The sequence below is a fragment of the Cyprinodon variegatus genome, unplaced genomic scaffold, assembly GCF_000732505.1.
Source record: "Cyprinodon variegatus isolate N-32 unplaced genomic scaffold, C_variegatus-1.0 Scaffold569, whole genome shotgun sequence".
NCBI lineage: Eukaryota > Metazoa > Chordata > Actinopteri > Cyprinodontiformes > Cyprinodontidae > Cyprinodon > Cyprinodon variegatus.
Genome location: NW_015151022.1, coordinates 441484 through 457693, shown reverse-complemented (window position 1 = coordinate 457693; position 16210 = coordinate 441484). Strand labels below are relative to the sequence as shown.

At 38.6% G+C, this 16210-nt stretch overlaps 2 protein-coding genes across 2 annotated transcripts; both read left to right on the top strand.

The window, feature by feature from the left end:
- The first annotated feature begins 3670 nt into the window (after positions 1-3670).
- Positions 3671-7665, top strand: LOC107095750. The gene is made up of 3 exons (XM_015392007.1): positions 3671-4753; positions 4840-5006; positions 7443-7665. Exons 1-3 carry the CDS (start codon positions 3707-3709, stop codon positions 7648-7650), a joined length of 1422 nt encoding a protein of 473 aa, XP_015247493.1. The 5' UTR covers positions 3671-3706; the 3' UTR covers positions 7651-7665.
- A 334-nt stretch (positions 7666-7999) lies between these two features.
- On the top strand, positions 8000-14085 carry LOC107095751 (aftiphilin-like). Its single transcript, XM_015392009.1, has 4 exons — positions 8000-8060; positions 13201-13287; positions 13416-13533; positions 13635-14085. Exons 2-4 carry the CDS (start codon positions 13248-13250, stop codon positions 13777-13779), a joined length of 303 nt encoding a protein of 100 aa, XP_015247495.1. The 5' UTR covers positions 8000-8060; positions 13201-13247; the 3' UTR covers positions 13780-14085.
- The last annotated feature ends 2125 nt before the right edge of the window (positions 14086-16210 follow it).

Genomic DNA, 16210 nt, shown 5'->3' with positions numbered 1-16210 from the left:
TCCAGCAAAAGTAAAAAGTAGTTATTTGAGAAATTACTTGAGTAAAAGTACAAAGTAGTTACCCAAGAAATTACTTGAATAAAAGTAAAAATTAGTTATCCAAGAAATTACTAGAGTAATAGTAAAAAGTAGTTATTTGAGAAATTACTTGAGTAAAAGTACAAAGTAATTATTGAGGAAATTACTCAAGTAAAAGTAAAAAGTATTTATCCTGGAAATTGCTCAAGTAAAAGTAAAAAAAAAAGTATTTGGTAAAAAGGCTAATTAGGTACTGATTAATAGTTGGATAATAACATCTGATTTAATGTTTAGAAATGATGCTGACTAACAGACTTTATGTTCAGATTCTGGTATTTCAAAGCCTCAAATGCCTAAATAATGCAAATAAATATCATGAGTATAAAAAAGCACATTTGTGCAAAAGAAATACTTTTGTCTTTCTTTTATCTTAATTTTGGATTTGTTGAAATTACTCAGATTACACAGTAGTTAAAACTCAACGCTATTTCTGATATTTGAATTGAAAAAGCTTCCTGGATGGGAAGCGAAACGCCTTCAAACTTGGACTGTTTTGGAATAACTCAGATTCTTCACTATCATATTTACAAGTATATTACTTAAGTAAAAGTTAAGAAGTACGGCAGAGTAAAAGTACTGAAAGTAATTTTTCTTTTTCAAATTGTTACTCAAGTAAATGTAACTAATTAATACCCATCTCTAATTTTGAGTAAAGAAACTATGAAAAAGACCAACTCAAGGGAGCACAGGAGTTAAAATCAATGGTTTGGTTTGAAATGTTTTTATAAAATAAAACAAAGGGAAAGGTTATACCTTCAGGGTTAACTGTTTGTGTCCTGCCCTCTTGTCTAGAGGTTGCTGTTTAAATCACAAACACGCCGATTTGTTTGGTGGAGGTTATTTTCCAGGCTTTACATGTCGCAGTCGCTGAACTGGATCTTATCTGACAGCCTGGACAGATTTCTGTTGTGCTGTGAAGCCTTATCCGCTGCTGCTGTGTGAGACCTACTACGGAAACTGAGGAGGGACATTCTACTCTTTCCGGATGGAGGAAACATATCTACCTCCTTTAAACTTTTCAAACCAGTTAAAATAAACAATAAAAAACATAGGCCTGAAACAATTACTTGCATTAATTGACTATTTATTGTCAGCTAATTCAGTAATCGATTAATTGTGAACTGGAGTATAGAGACTCTAAAACATGCCTTTAGCTGACAGAGAGACCCACTCGCCCCAGTTTTTTTTTAAACCAAAATAAAAAAAAAAAAACTTTTTCATCTGTCAATATGCTCCATCCAGGACTCCTCAAGTGGAAAAGTTTTAGTTTTACCTGATTTAACTTTGTACAATGTCTTCTTTAAAGAACATTGGGCTCTCTGATTATTAATCGATTTATGAAAAAAATAATCTATTAATCGATTAGCAAAATAATTGTTAGTCCAGCTCTAGAAACACGTGAAACATTTCTCTGAAAACAGGACTTCTGCGAAGAATAACAGCAGTCTGAAAGCGCTCGTCTGAAGGTTAACAAACAAACTAGTAGTATCTGATGGGGGGGCAGACTAGTTGCTGGACTGCATTGGCCTGTTTCCAACATAGCACCAAAATAAACCTTACTATTATATTATTTAATGACCTGTTCAGAAAAATATTTATAAATTGTCTCCAGCTGTTTGTATCCTTTCAGCTACTCTGATCAAAAACAGCGCCACACAACATGGCGTCTCCCATTGGATGCACCCCTTCCCTTGTATTTATAAACTACTAACTCCAAGCTCTGAGAACTCTTTTTTTTATTTGATGTTATTAGACATTTACAGAAAATGTATGTATTAAAGCAGTACTTAATTTTTGCTAATTAAAAGCCAGATTTGTTACTCACTTTCTCTTTAAATGTTGTTTCGTTACTGGCTATATTTTCAGTTTCAAGTCCTTTAGTTTATTCTGGTTGNTTGTGCGTTATATTTTATACCGCCTTTAAACATGTGATGGTAGTTAATTAGCGTAGTAAACTAGCCCCGTCCGCCAGCGGTCAAAATCATTTTTGCCTGCGAGTTGGTCTAGCCTCAATCAATGCCCCAGGCCCTAGAACTGGCGGGCCAATCACAACGCAGAGATGAGTGTTGAACTTTTGGATGCGTAGCAGGCGGGGTTTTGAGGGCGTGACAACAAAGCTGCGAGACGCTGGAGAAAGCACAACAAGGAAGATGTCAACAACTATTGAACAGTTCTCTTTTTACTCAGCTTTGGAATCAGTTTTGGAAATATTAGACTTGGGTTTTTCATTGAAACATGAGCAGGAAGAGGCTCTACGCTCATTCATTTTTTAAGAAGGACGTATTCGCCGTTTTGCCGATAGGCTGTTTGTTTACACTCCCCCACCAGCTTTCTGTCACGCTTCCTACGTCACAGTCAGTTGCGCTCATTGGTCAGAGCGTTGGCCAATAGGCACAGACATGGTTTGAAAAACAACGGGTTGTTCTCATCAACAATATTCCGATTCTCATTTATCGGGGCCAGACTAAATTACACATGTAGTCTAACATTTAGTCTGGTTTATCAGGCTAGTAGTTAATGGCATCTCTAAGATTTTTAAAAATCAATCGTTGGTTATCTGAATTGCAGTAGTTTGTTTTCTCCAGGGGGAGCTATAACTTCAAAAAAGACATATACCAAAAACCAATCAAACGTATACTAAGTTATCACACCGATCTATTTTAATGAATGCTAACAACAAAAAATAATGTAATAAAGTTTTCTAATAAATTTGCTTTCATTCGAGTCAATGAGTCGATGCAATCAACCGGTTTACCTTAGATATAAAACTTTGAATCAATTTGACTGGATGATCTGGTGAACTGTGAAGTGCCTTGAGATGACATGTGTTGTGAATTGGCGCTATAGAAATAAACTGAATTGAATTAATAAACCAGTTCTATCTGTCTTCATCCATGCTGGATCAGATCCTGACGTCTGAAAAAAGAGGCACGGAAAGCAGAATAAAGCATTAGCCTTGCTGCATGCAGTTAGCCAAGCTTTGTTGCTAAATAATGTAAATACGTCACCAATCCGAAAATTAAAACAGCTTTAGTCGTCATTAAATATTTATCTTGAACATCTAATAAATATATTCTTAAATATAAAAATTTTACAATTACATTTTTATTTGTTTTTTATGTCTTAATATTGGTCATTGGGTGAGTGGGGTGGTAACCTAGCGCCCTCTATGCGCCAGGCGTCACTCCTCAATTGATCTTTAATAATAAATTTGATGATCGCTTCCTTAAGTCGATACCAGTGCTCAGAAGCTTTTTTTTTTTTTTTTAAGTTTAATCTGAGAAATGTAATGCTAAGAGTAGGCCATGTCTAAGGTTGGTCATGGAGTGGCTAGTATTTGACAACGCTGGAGCTCCATCTCACTTCCTTTTGCTTCTATGTTGGCAGAAGTAAATATTTATTCATTTTGGACGCATCGTAATGTATAAAGCCATTATTAATATACCATAGTTCTATTTTATTCTGTAAAAGTATTCCTTTTAAATTTGCTAAACTCTAAAAGTTTATTGTAATTAATAATTTTGTGTTTAAAAGAAGAAGCTATGACATTTAAATGGTTCATAATTTTTGTTTTTTCTTACTTTTTCTGACAGGCGCATGAGGCCTTTGGGTCCTGCTAGAAAAACCCATGGAGCCTGACGTGATCCCCTTGCCCTCCTACTCCCCCCCTCCTCTGGATGGAGGATCGGAGGAGGAGGAGTTTGGGGATTTCTCTACAGGGGGGGTTTGCGCGACAATCGTTCACGCCGGCCAAACAGAACCGACTTCCTTTTTCAGACAGACCTCTCCCATGGAAAAGCCATCCACCGCTCTGCCTAACCCTGCTGAAGAAACGCACCACCCTCCCTCTGAGGAGTCCAGGAACCACGACTCTGAATCTAATTTACATACTGGAGAAGATCGTCTCTCTGAGACCTTTGGTAGCTCTATAGCGAGCTCTTCTTTGGGGGAAACGGGCTTCGCTGATTTTACTTTCTTCACGGAGCAGGTGGGACACCCCTGGTGTTGCGGCTTCACAGAGGAGTGGGATGGAAAAGTGGAAGAGCAGGACTGCGATTCGAGTCGGGAAGTTATTACGGAGCCTAGATCTCAGCATGTACCCAAGGCAAACAGAGGGGTCCGCGTTGAGAGGAAGCACTGTGACAGAAATGCAGCAGTTCAAAACCACCGTCAGTCTCAGGAAGATGAAGCAAATATACGGGCCCCCTGCCATGACGGCCCGTCGTTGGAGGGGGACTCAGCAGACCTGGAGCCAAATGTTTTATCCCTCACGTCTCAAAATGGCCAGACTGATGATGAGACGGAAGTAGTGGAGGTCTGTCTCATCAACAGCAGCACGGCAAAGACGGACGCTCCTCACTGCAATGCGACTCAGGGAACCTCTGCTACCTCCTGCCAGCAACACTCTGGTACTCACTCTCAAGACAAGTGTGCAGACTCTGCAGACGTTAACATGGAGCGTCACAGGGAACCTGTTGAGACAGCCGATACAGGAGTGCGGAGTCTGGGAAGCCTTCCTCCAAGTGACAGCTTTGCAGATTTCTGCTCAGCCCCTGGGCGGGACGATGAAGAGGGGCCGTCGTGGGCAAACTTTACCGAGGAGATGTGGACACAGCTTAGAGAGCCAGAGGAGGAGTCGGAACAGGACGGTGAAACAAGAATGGAGAGATGTCAGGTAGAAAACAGTTCCGTAACTCGGATCCGGTCTCTGTTATCTTTAATCAACACTCCTCTTTTTTCTGTCTCTCTCTCCATGGTCAGGCTTCAGCATCCTGCAGTCTCCAGCGGCTCCTCCGCTCCAGTTTCCCAGAGGTATTTGTCCCGGTTGTGGAAGCTGAGGAGGACCTGCCTAACCTTGGTGCTTTGCTTCACGTCCAGCACTGTGCAGAGACGGAGGAGGGGACGCCAGAACTCCGCCCATCTCTGAGGTGATCAGCTGAGATTTATTAACACTCATGGCTGGTTCCCCTAGGATTAAAATCCATAAAATCTGATTGTTTCTCATTTCTTACATCCATCATAGACAACACCTTCCACCCTCTGCACCAGACTGTAGAGGAGCTGAGCAGCTCCTTTAGTGACAGACCTTTACAGCCTGTTTGTAAAAAGGAGCGCTACCACAGGTCATTCATCCCTGCTGTAACCAGACTATATAATGCGATACTACAACAGCAATAACTTGAGGCAATATCTAATCAATTACTATTTTATACCCTGTGCAATAACCTGTTTTTTATATTTAATACCCAGTGCAATAATTATATATATAAATACCCACTTTAATACCCTTTGCAATAACCCTGTATAATGTGTGACCACTTTATTCTTCTTTTTGACCATTGAGCCAATGTAACATGTACATTTCTCCATTGGAAGATCAATAAAGTCAATCAATCAATTCTACGTTAGAGATTAACCCATACGTCAGCCGGACGATTGATCAGCAGCCATGCCTTGAGGTCATGTTTTGTTGATTGAGGCCCAAAAAACCAGTACGGTTCATCTTAAAGCCTGTCAGGACACCGCCTATCTACTCTGCAAAAACAATATAGAAAAAAGTAAAGATTTATTAAATTAAGTGTATTTAACCTTAATTTAAGAAAGTAAATAAGATGATTTGCCAATAGAATGAGTGGTTTCACTCTTAGAATGAGATCATTAGATAATATGCACGTGAAATAAAACAATGGAATTGTTTTTCTTCTTTTAAATGTAACTTGTCTTGTTCCATTAACTCCTCAATAAAAAATGCACTTATTTTAAGAATAAATGATTTGATTTAAATTATTTGCAGTGTAACCTGATGAGCTCCGCAGGCATAGGCTTAACCACAGAAGCAGACATGGTAACTATGGAGGAGCTGCAGAGTTCTGTTTCTTTTATGTCAACTTTGCACAATGAAACCCTTATTGTCCCGTTAGCTGAGAAACAGCGAACAGGGCAACAGAGCATTGGTTCGCGGCGTCCCATCACATAGACAATCCTGGAGCTGAAGTAAACGGTGTAACTTCTGTTCCTAAACTAAACGATGGTCTGGTTTATGTGGAAAACTGAGATTCTCTCCGATTCTCACTTGGATGTCGGAAACCAGGTTTTAGCAAAACACTTTCAGTCATGATTTTTTTAGGGAAAGTAATGTTTTTTGTCTAGGTTTAATTGCCCGGTAAGGACAGACTGTTATTTGCAGGGATTTTCTCCTGGTTTTATCGTCCAAACTTGTTTCAAAGGTACTTAATGTGCCTCATTTTACTTGGAGTTTGGATTTTTAGTCTCTGTTGCCTCACACTATACTCATTGATTAAATCTGGACTTGCCAGCAGAGCGCTGGGCGTGCATTCTTTTATTTTTTGTTATTTCGAAAGACAGATTTCCATTACATCAGTAATCACAGCTTCATCCATTTAAGATTATAACTGAAGTTATAAGCAGAAAGTTCAAGTGATTTTGTCCATGTTGCCTTTCTGGTATTTTTATCAGAATATCACTAACTTCATTGTAAAGATAACCAAAAATGAACAGAATTAAACAGTAATGGGGATTGCACCACCTCAAGTAATAAAAACCACAAAGACATTAGAGGGCAAGACATATCAGAAGAACAATCAAATGAAGTCGGATCTAATTGGTTTCACGTACTCAGTCCATTTGGACCAAATCTTATAAAATTTTTCTTTTTCTAATTGGAGGGAAAAACAGATCTTTTCCATCACATAAAACTGGTAAACAATTTCAATCCATTCATCAATAGTGGGTGGGTCTGGTTTCATCCATTTCCTTGTGATGGCCTTCTTACTGGCAGCCAGTAGTGTAGCCAGCAGTTTTTTGTCTTTGTTAGTCCATGTGTCCAATTGTAGATTGCCCAGATACAATGTTTCACATTTTAATGGAATACTTACATTGAATATATTTTCAATATGCTTGTGGAACTCTTCCCAATATGGTTTTATTACCTGACAGTCCCAAAAAATGTGAAAGCGGTTAGCTCCTTCAGATCCACAGAGTCTCCAGCAGGCGTCCCCGTAGTTTTGATATCGTTTCTGAGTGGGTGTAACAAAAAATCCTACAATGTTTTTCCAGAAGAACTCCCGCCATGTGTTTGATCTGGTCGAGACCCACTGCAATTGACAAATTTTCTCCCAGCTCTCTTGTTTGATTTTAACCTTAATTTCTTTTTCCCACTTCCTCTTTATGTATTCTGTATTCTCTTGTTTAGACAGCTGTATGGCCTTATATAATTTGGAGATGATTTTGCCATCTGATCCGGGTTTAATTAGTGATAAACTGGGCGTGCATTTCATAAATCAGAGTGTCCAAATAAAAATATAAACTGAGTTGCATTGTGTGTTTCTTCAAACTCCACCCAGGATTCAGCAGTTGATGTTAAATCCACATGAGGACATCCACGCCTCACTCAGCCTCCAGTTTAAGTGGGGGGGTTCCCACAGTAACATGACTCTGCTCAGGTGCCTTGGCGTGGACCCTCGGAACATTGTGAGTTTGCATCAGGAAGGTTTGTATTCAGATCCAGCCGAGCCGATGGGAGTTAATGAGGACGTTCTGTTTTTGTTGTGAAAGGTTTTTATCGGTGCAAAGAAGCAAACTGTGGCTGTGCCAGCTTATGCCTCCTCATTGGTGAGTTCAGGAAGATAATCCAGACCCTTTCTCCCACTGCTGCCTCTATTGTGTTTAAAAATGTCAATTTCCTCTCTTAATATTTGATCAGGGAATGCTGGATCCAACCAAAGACTCTGCGCCAGCCATCTGCTCTCCAAGACGCGTGGCGCTCACTGCACCCTCCGCTCCCGAGGAAACACAGAAATCCCCGATACGCTCTGCTCAGGTAGTGTCTTTCAATCCAAAACAAGGCTGAACACACCAAAGCTGAAACACTGACAGGAATATTGTGAAATCTACGTCTGATCAGGAGCTTCCTTCGAAGACGCCGGACTGGAGCAGCAGAGGCCTTAGCGGCTCCCAGGAGGGTACGTCCCCTTGCCGAGCCCCTCACCCCTAGTAGTTTACCAGCCGCACCCGATGGCTGCCGCTAGAAAGCCAAAAAGAGTCTCCCTTCCTCCAGAGCATGCCCTGCTTCTCTCCTGGTCCTGCTCTGGTTTTCTCTCCTTCACTGCGCTGAGATCATGTTGCTCTCAACTAGCAGAGGAAACACTGAGCTGCCTCCATCTTTTAATTCCTTTCACCGTTTGGATCATTTATCTCAGTATTTATCAGTGCCATCTAAAGTGGTAACACCTTATATGGTTCAGGGTTAGCTGAATCCAGCTGTTTGATCCTGTATTACTGTTTAGCATCTGTCTGCTGCATGACTTTTCACCTTTATTGGACATTTTTTACTTGGTTTATCTTTGAAAATCATCTGTGTGTTTATTTCATTTTTCTTCTTTTCCTCACTAGAACTTACTGGTTTTTACAGATAAAATTAGAGAATGAATACACATCAGCTCAGGTTGTCTGCTTATCTTCATGGCAGACTATCAGGGCCATTGCAGATTTTAAAAATTGGCAAAGTTCCAGAAATAAAATCAGACATTTTAAGGTTTATTTCACAGATTTACAAGAAGAAGCTGTAATATTTTCAGGTTTCAAAAAAGTTTACATTTGTAAGAAGAAAATCATAGTGTTTCAGGATTTAAGGCATGAATTCCTGATATTTAAAGCAGGATTATCACTGACACTTTAAAGTCGGGCATGATGTTAAAGTGATGCGCTCTTTCACGTGTCAGAATGATGTCATCCGGGGGGCAGCCTCCACACATCCGTGTTCCAGCCTGCTCTCGTGTTTCAGTTTTCCATGCCGGTACACGTCCTTCTGTCCTGAAAAAAAGCCCCAGATCTTCAGATTACAATTTGGAAAATATACAGATGTTCTACTAATACAGTCGGAGAAGAAAAGTCATGAAAAGAAAATTATCTTTTTTTTCTTGCAAATATAACTTTTTCAACATCAGAATATATTAAGCTTTCGTCTTTGAAAATGTCAAAGGAATCTTTAATTTCTGATTTAACGATTAAAAGGGGGAAATTTCTTATTTCTTATCCATCATGACTCTCGTGATCCATTGTGCATTTTTGCTCAGGAATGTTTGATAATTAGGATTTCTGCTGCAGGTTTGGGGGAAAAAAGGTAAAAAATGTGACAGTTTCAAAGTTATATGATGCTTTTTTTTTTTTAATTATAACTTAGTTTTAAAAACCTAAAAATCCAAGACAAACATAAACTCTGATGCTTGTAATGATCCCAAACTACACTACCGTGGTTTAGGTATATTTTGATGTTGGGAGGTTATTCTAAATAAATAAATGCATAGGGGTTATTATTGGCTTGGGTGTTGTAATACGATACATGTCTCGATATTTGGTTCACGATACGATATCACAATATTGCAATATCACCATATTTTGCAGTATTTTTCCCAGCTAACAAAATATAGATAAAAAAATAAGTGCTGTATCTGTTCATCAAAAGGTATTGGTCATTTAGTTGTATTTTGGGGTTTGAATCAGTCCACGTCTTCCACTGTGACTGCCTCAACTACAGATATGGAGCTGTGCCGCACAGCAAAAGGGCTTGTTTTAGGTAAAAATGTTTTTTTTTTTTTTTAAATCAATGCTAGGAACTGAAAGATCGATATTATATCGGGGACCAGAAATCACAATATACCACTGAATGGATTTTTTCCCCCCACACCTATAAATAAATCAGGTAATTCAATTCAGTTTATTTCTATAGCGCCAATTCACAACACGTCATCTCAAGGCACTTTACAGTTCACCAGATCATGCAGTCAAATTGATTCAGAATTTTCTATCTAAGGAAAACCAGCTGATTGCATCGACTCATTGACTCTTCAGGAATCCTTCACACTAAGCATGCTTGTAGCGACAGTGGAGAGGAAAAACTGCCTTTTAACAGGAAGAAACCTCCAGCAAAACCAGGCTCACACTGAGCCTGGTTCTGCTAGGGTTCAAGGACACAGAAGCAGATATAAAAAAAGCAACTGTAAATTTAATTCAAAGTTCGTTATAAGAATTTTTCTTATTTGTTTAAAAAAAACCTCAGCGAGCTAAATTACTTGTTAAATTTTGCTACAACAGGAAATTTTTTACTGCATTCAATTTAAGAAAACAAAATCACAGTAAAGGATAAGAGATAAAATTTACTTGTTTATCTTGTCATGGTAATTTAAAAAAAATGTAAAACTACAAACTTTATTGTATTTTATCTTCAAATCATACTTAAATATCTTTTGCTGTAGAACTACAAAGTGAAAAATACAGTACTGAAGTATTTAAAAGAAGAACTACCTGTTTAATAAAAAATCATTTGCAAAAACATGTTTCCTAAAATGCAAGGTGAATTTCTTTATCTTATATAAAACCATATTTGATTAAAAAAAAAAGTTCTCCTCCTTAAATAAAAAAAACATAAATTAAATGTATCTGTAATAAATAGGAAGATTAAAGTTTTTTTTTTTCCCCCCTAACAATGAAACGGAGTTGTTTCATTCACTTATAACCTGTAGAGGGCAGCATGTTTTCAGGTTAGAAATAAACAAAACATTACTTAAAATAAACCTCAACCACATTATGATTAATTTAAATAAAGTTTTACAAACCTGCTGTGTCATTCAGCTCTATTTTCTATTATTCTTTCTAATCCTTTTTATTATTATTTGTGCACTTAAACCTGTCTTACAAGCTCTACAGCTCTGTTTTTTAAAGACAGTATGCAATAAAATCATTCAAATAAAATAGTTTTTCTGTATTTTTTTCATTACCAATAAAAACAGTTTCTGCTTTAAAAAAAATAAGGCAGAGCATTTTATTGATGAATTGTACCTTGTTTCTACCTTTTCCTCCCCTAACTTCTTGAACTGTTTATTAATAACCTGAAGGTTTTTTTACTTAACTTATTTGTTTCTGTTGCTCATCTTGAGCTCTTTCCCTTAATACTGTTGGGAAAATGCTTGTAAATACTGAAATAAATCAATTGATCCTCCTTGTTTGGTTCGGCCCTATCTTCTCCTTGCTCCTTCACTATAGCTTAAAATTAGACAGCTTTGTTCTCTGGAAATGCACTTTTTATCTATTTAATGTGTTGGTAATTGTTGTTTTATGAAGGTATTATTGTGGGGTTTTTTTTTTAGATAGACTGTATCCCGTTTGAGCAGTATTACGCCCTGAGAGTCACTCCTTTTAGAAGCAATGCCGGCACTAAGTCTGACCTGTTGTCGGTGCATGTTGGACTGTGCCAGGGCTGCGCTCGCATCCCTGCTTTTTGTAGATAACGTGGTTCTGCTGGCAAGACCTGCAGCATTAACTGGGGCGGTTTGCAGCCGAGTGTAAAGAGGCCAGGATGAGAATCATCTCCTTGAGTCCGATGCCATGGTTTTGCACCGTATAAAGGTGGCTTTTCCCCTTCAGGTTGGAGGAGAGTTCTTGCCTCAAGTGGAGGAGTTCAAGTATCTTGGGGTCCTGTTCATGAGTGAGGGAAGAAGCTAGAGATCAATTGATGGATCGGTGCGGCCGCCGCTGTAAGGCGGAAATGCACCGGTCTGTCGTCGTGAAGAGAGAGCTCAGCAAAAAGGCAAAGCTCTTGATTTGCGGTCAATCTACATTCCTACTAGGGTTGGGAATTGATAAGATTTTCTCGATTCCAATTCCCTTATCGATTATGTGAAACAATTTGATTCCTTATCGATTCTCTCATTGATTCTGTGAAACAATGAACTTGGCAAGTGCACACTGACATTCGTCTACCTTCGCCTGGGACATTCTATATCTGAATGCTTTGTTGAAAACAGAAGGCAATGAACGGGAGCTGCCAGCCTCTGAGCCAGCCAGGCTACTCGTCTTATCACAGTCTTCTAAATCTAATGGAGAAGGCATCCGTTTAATGAAAAAGCATTACTGTACAATTTCGGGAAATAAACTCATCTCCCCCTGATTTACATAAACAAGCGTCACCTTTCTCTCACTGCCTGAACTGCGGAGCAACTTCATAGCATGTTTAATAACCCCAAAGAGAGATAGGAAATTGGTTTATTTCCAGAAATGGCATCTGATTTACTAGGAACCACATGAAGCACAGCTACTTACCACCAGATTTGCCTTCCATGCTGGTCGTAACTTTAGCTTCTGTCCAGAAGCCATCAAAAACACGGCATTCGTTAAAATGTATGCCATGTTGTGTGCACAGGTGTTTCTGCATGTTGGATGTATTTCCTCCCGCAGATGTAATTGCCACTTTGCAATGCCACTCTGCAACTCTTGCAATGAAAACACCTTGTTACCATCTTTCTCTTCCTTTAAATGAAGCCAAATTTTTGGTCGCTTTGAGCGCTTTTGTTTTGCTTTTCTAGACTTACACCTGGTTATGTCGTACTTGCTTACTGAATGCCGTGTGCGTAACTTGCGTAAAAAAAACGTGACGTAAGTCGTGCTGCCCACCGCTAGGCTCTGGTGCTGCCTAGAATCGCCAAGCGAGCTGCCAAACGGTGCCATGGAATTGGAACACACCGGTTCTGAACAGGAACCAGTTTTCGATTCCCATCCCTAATTCCTACCCTCACCTATAGTCATGAAATCTGGATCATGAACGAAAGAAGGAGATCCGGATGCAAGCGGCTGAAATGAGCGTCCTCCACCGGGTGGCTGGGCTCTCCCTTAGAGAAAGGGTGAGGAGCTCATTCATTCAGGAAAGCCTTGGGCTAGAGCTGCTTCTCCTCCATATAAAAAGGAGTCTGCTGAGGTGGTTCAGACATCTTTTTCTGATGCCTCTTGATCTGTGGAGGTGTTCCGCGCACGTCCCACTGGGAGGAGGCCCATGACACCCTGGAGGGACGATGTCTCTCAGATGTTCTGGGAGCGCCTCGAGGAGGTGTTTGTGGAGAGGGAAGTCTGGGAGTCTCTACTGAGACTGCTTCCTCCGCGACCCAGTCCTGGATGAAGCAGCAGACGATGAGACTGTAGTAAACAAAATAAAGAGCACTTTAATAAAGCTTTGACTGCCTGTTATAGAGCTAGCATTTTAAGGATTGTAGTGTCTGCTTTAAAATACAGCGTCAATTCTCATTTCCAATCAATTTCTCCTGTTGCTAACAGTCTGCTCCTCATTCGACCTTGATTATTTTGGTTCTGAAGAAGAAAGCATGTCCAGCAGCAGCAGGCGAACCAGCAGTCCTCCTCCAGGTTAGCGTGTGAAGCTACAGAACTTGCTGCCCTGTTCTCTAAACCAAATCAGTGCTGCTTTATGCTCTGGTAATTCCCTTCAAGCTCTTGTCCCTTTTTATGTCTATTATGCGCACCTGCGTCTAAAGGTGTTGACCGTGAGCTGTATGAATTAATCATCAGTAAACTGGAAACTGGCAACAGCCAGAAAGAAGATGCTCTGAATCGACTGATGTCGGCTGCAGGGAGGACGAACGTATCCGCCAGGTCTGCAGCCAAATGCTTTCTGGAATTATCATTTAAAGTATGATCAGTAAATTGACTGTTAATCTTTATGTCTGTTGATTTGTGTTTCTTTTCTTGATCAGGAAGCCATCAGCGCAAGAAGAGCTCAGTGCAGAGGCAGGCAGAATGATTTCTGAACTTCCTGACCTGACCTTCATGCAGGCCAAGGTTCTGATGTTCCCAATGTCTCTTGCCCCCAGCACTCACTCTTCTCCAGAACTATTTTAACCTGCAACATCAGAGGCTGCATCTACAACAAAGAACTGTTTAAAAAGACAGGAAAAACACCACATATATGAACTTTATATCAATTGATGTAGAAAAAAAGCAGAGCCTGACACTCTACCTACTGGCCTATTTCATTTATGCAGTCAGTGTTCTTCTATTTTCTTTTACCATACTGCGCCCTCTGCTGGCTGTTTACTTTTACCACTATTGAGCACACTAAGTATAGTAAAGTGTAGTCCTAAGATTTTGTTTTTTAACCAACATGTTTTTACTTTAGATACTGCACTTTTTTCAAGTATGTTTTAAGAATGCATAGGTTTATTTTGATAAAAAATGTGTAAAAGTATAATTAAAATAGATAATTTTTTTTCACTCACTTAAAACAACTTCATGGATCACCTAAGAAGATCTAAAGATGGGAAGTTTCAGATATAAAGACATGTTGAAACTAATTTATCTTTTGCTTGGTTAAAAAAACAACAACAAACAGTTACTGTTTTAATTACACTTAAATGTTTTGGTTTATCAAACCAATTTTAACTTCCGACTAATATAAGTAAATGCCATAAGAACTTTGCAGATTTGGATTTTACATTGCTGCTTAACCCTATGGGAAAATATATTATTAAGTTCATCATCCAGACCAAAGTATCTGAAAAATCAAGAAATTAGATAAATAGAAGAATTCACACAACATGAAGTTGGTTAAAATATATATATAAAACACCAACTAAGCAGGTTATGACCTAAAGAAGTTCAAATGCAGATCAGAAACAGGAAGTTAAGCAATAGAAATGAACTGGATGAACATCAAACATAGAGTCAAACATTGGGAATTTATAGTGTGAGTTTAGGGCTGCTTCAGGGCTTTTAAAACCTAATATAGAGAATGAAACCATTATTCCAGCACTCTACCAAAGTGTACTGCTTATTTTGAGTTACCTGTCCTGGAACCAGGTTTAGTATAATTGCCTATAAAAATAGATAAATAAATGGAGAAAACATATAACTAACTGAAACTGTATTGTGTGTTTATAACACTGACTAAAACATACTAGAATTTAGGACTGAAGCGATTAATCAGGATTTATATTTTTTTCAAATACATGTCAATTAATTTGGTAATTGAATCAAATCATTACTTAGTACAATAGTAAACTCTAAAACATGACATTTGCTAAAAGAATAACCTACTTGTAGCACTATATAAGACAATATACATTTAAACTATAAAAATTGGTAAACAAAAAACGCTCATTTATATATATACATATGCATACCTATCTTTTCCTTTCATATTTCGAGTTCGTTATAAGCTTTCCCACCCGATGCAATTGTTTTTCCTTTTCTCCTCTACATGACTTTTTAAAGTCAGCTGTAATTTAACATGTGATGGAATATAATATCTTTTTAACCCTTGTATCATTTATATGTACATGGAAATACGATGCTCTGAACTTTTTAACCCAGTACCCTAAAATTTAACAACAGTATTGATTAAAAAAAAAAACTGATAACAGAATAAATGAAATAAAAAACTAAGCATTTGAAAATAACTGTAACTAATAAAAAACAAGAAAAACTAACAAACCAGTTATAATAACGGATTTAAATTAACTGAATTAGAGAAAAAGCTAAAACTAAATCGCCTATAAAACCTCTTAATAATGCTTATTTTCCCCCTCATGAACATATTGGTATCATTTATAAAATTGTTTTGTATAACAGTTAGCCAGTTTACTGAACATCTGTAGGGCTGTTGCAATGATTTATTGATAAAAAATTTGTTGAAAAACAAATTTTTGCCTAAAAGACAATTTTTTTATCACATTAGTTGCGGATCTGATTAACTCAACATCCTGAATACTTGGTCTGCATATATGTTAGCGTTGAGGCCTTACAGGAGAGGGTTCAGGGTTCACTTCTTAACCAGGGCCTTTTATTGCAATGAGCTTACATTTTCTTCTTGTGCAGGTGTGGGTTCTCCCCAGGTATTTTCACTTTCTTGCTGAATGCATAAGAGTGCAGAGTCCATGAAAACCTCTAGGTTGAATTCCACAACTTTTAACTCTTGGAACTGAAACAATCCAAGTTTGGACTTCAGAAGGAAATTAATCTAATCATAAATACCCACCTATATTTCTTTCATATTAACTGTGATCCTTGACATCACAGTTACTAATAATTGGTCATCAACAGCTGCGCTGTAGAGGTGGTCAGCAGTAACTAATTCCTTGGGGTGCACATCACAGACACCCTAAACTGGAATGTAAACACCACCTCACTGGTCAAAAGGGCACAAAATTGAATGTACTTCCTGTGGAGGATGAGGAGAGTTCACCTGCCCCCACCCATCCTCACCACCTTCTACAGAAGCACCATAGAGAGCGTTCTGACCAGCTGTCTCACTGTGTGGTGTGGAGGCTGCAGC

Coding starts and splice junctions, on each gene's coding strand:
- LOC107095750 (XM_015392007.1), top strand. CDS start 3,707: ATGGAGCCTGACGTGATCCCCTTGCCCTCCTACTCCCCCCCTCCTCTG. Junction 4,754..4,839: donor CAAGAATGGAGAGATGTCAG/GTAGAAAACAGT, acceptor CTCCATGGTCAG/GCTTCAGCATCCTGCAGTCT. Junction 5,007..7,442: donor GAACTCCGCCCATCTCTGAG/GTGATCAGCTGA, acceptor AACTCCACCCAG/GATTCAGCAGTTGATGTTAA.
- LOC107095751 (XM_015392009.1), top strand. CDS start 13,248: ATGTCCAGCAGCAGCAGGCGAACCAGCAGTCCTCCTCCAG. Junction 13,288..13,415: donor AACCAGCAGTCCTCCTCCAG/GTTAGCGTGTGA, acceptor CTGCGTCTAAAG/GTGTTGACCGTGAGCTGTAT. Junction 13,534..13,634: donor AGGACGAACGTATCCGCCAG/GTCTGCAGCCAA, acceptor TTTCTTGATCAG/GAAGCCATCAGCGCAAGAAG.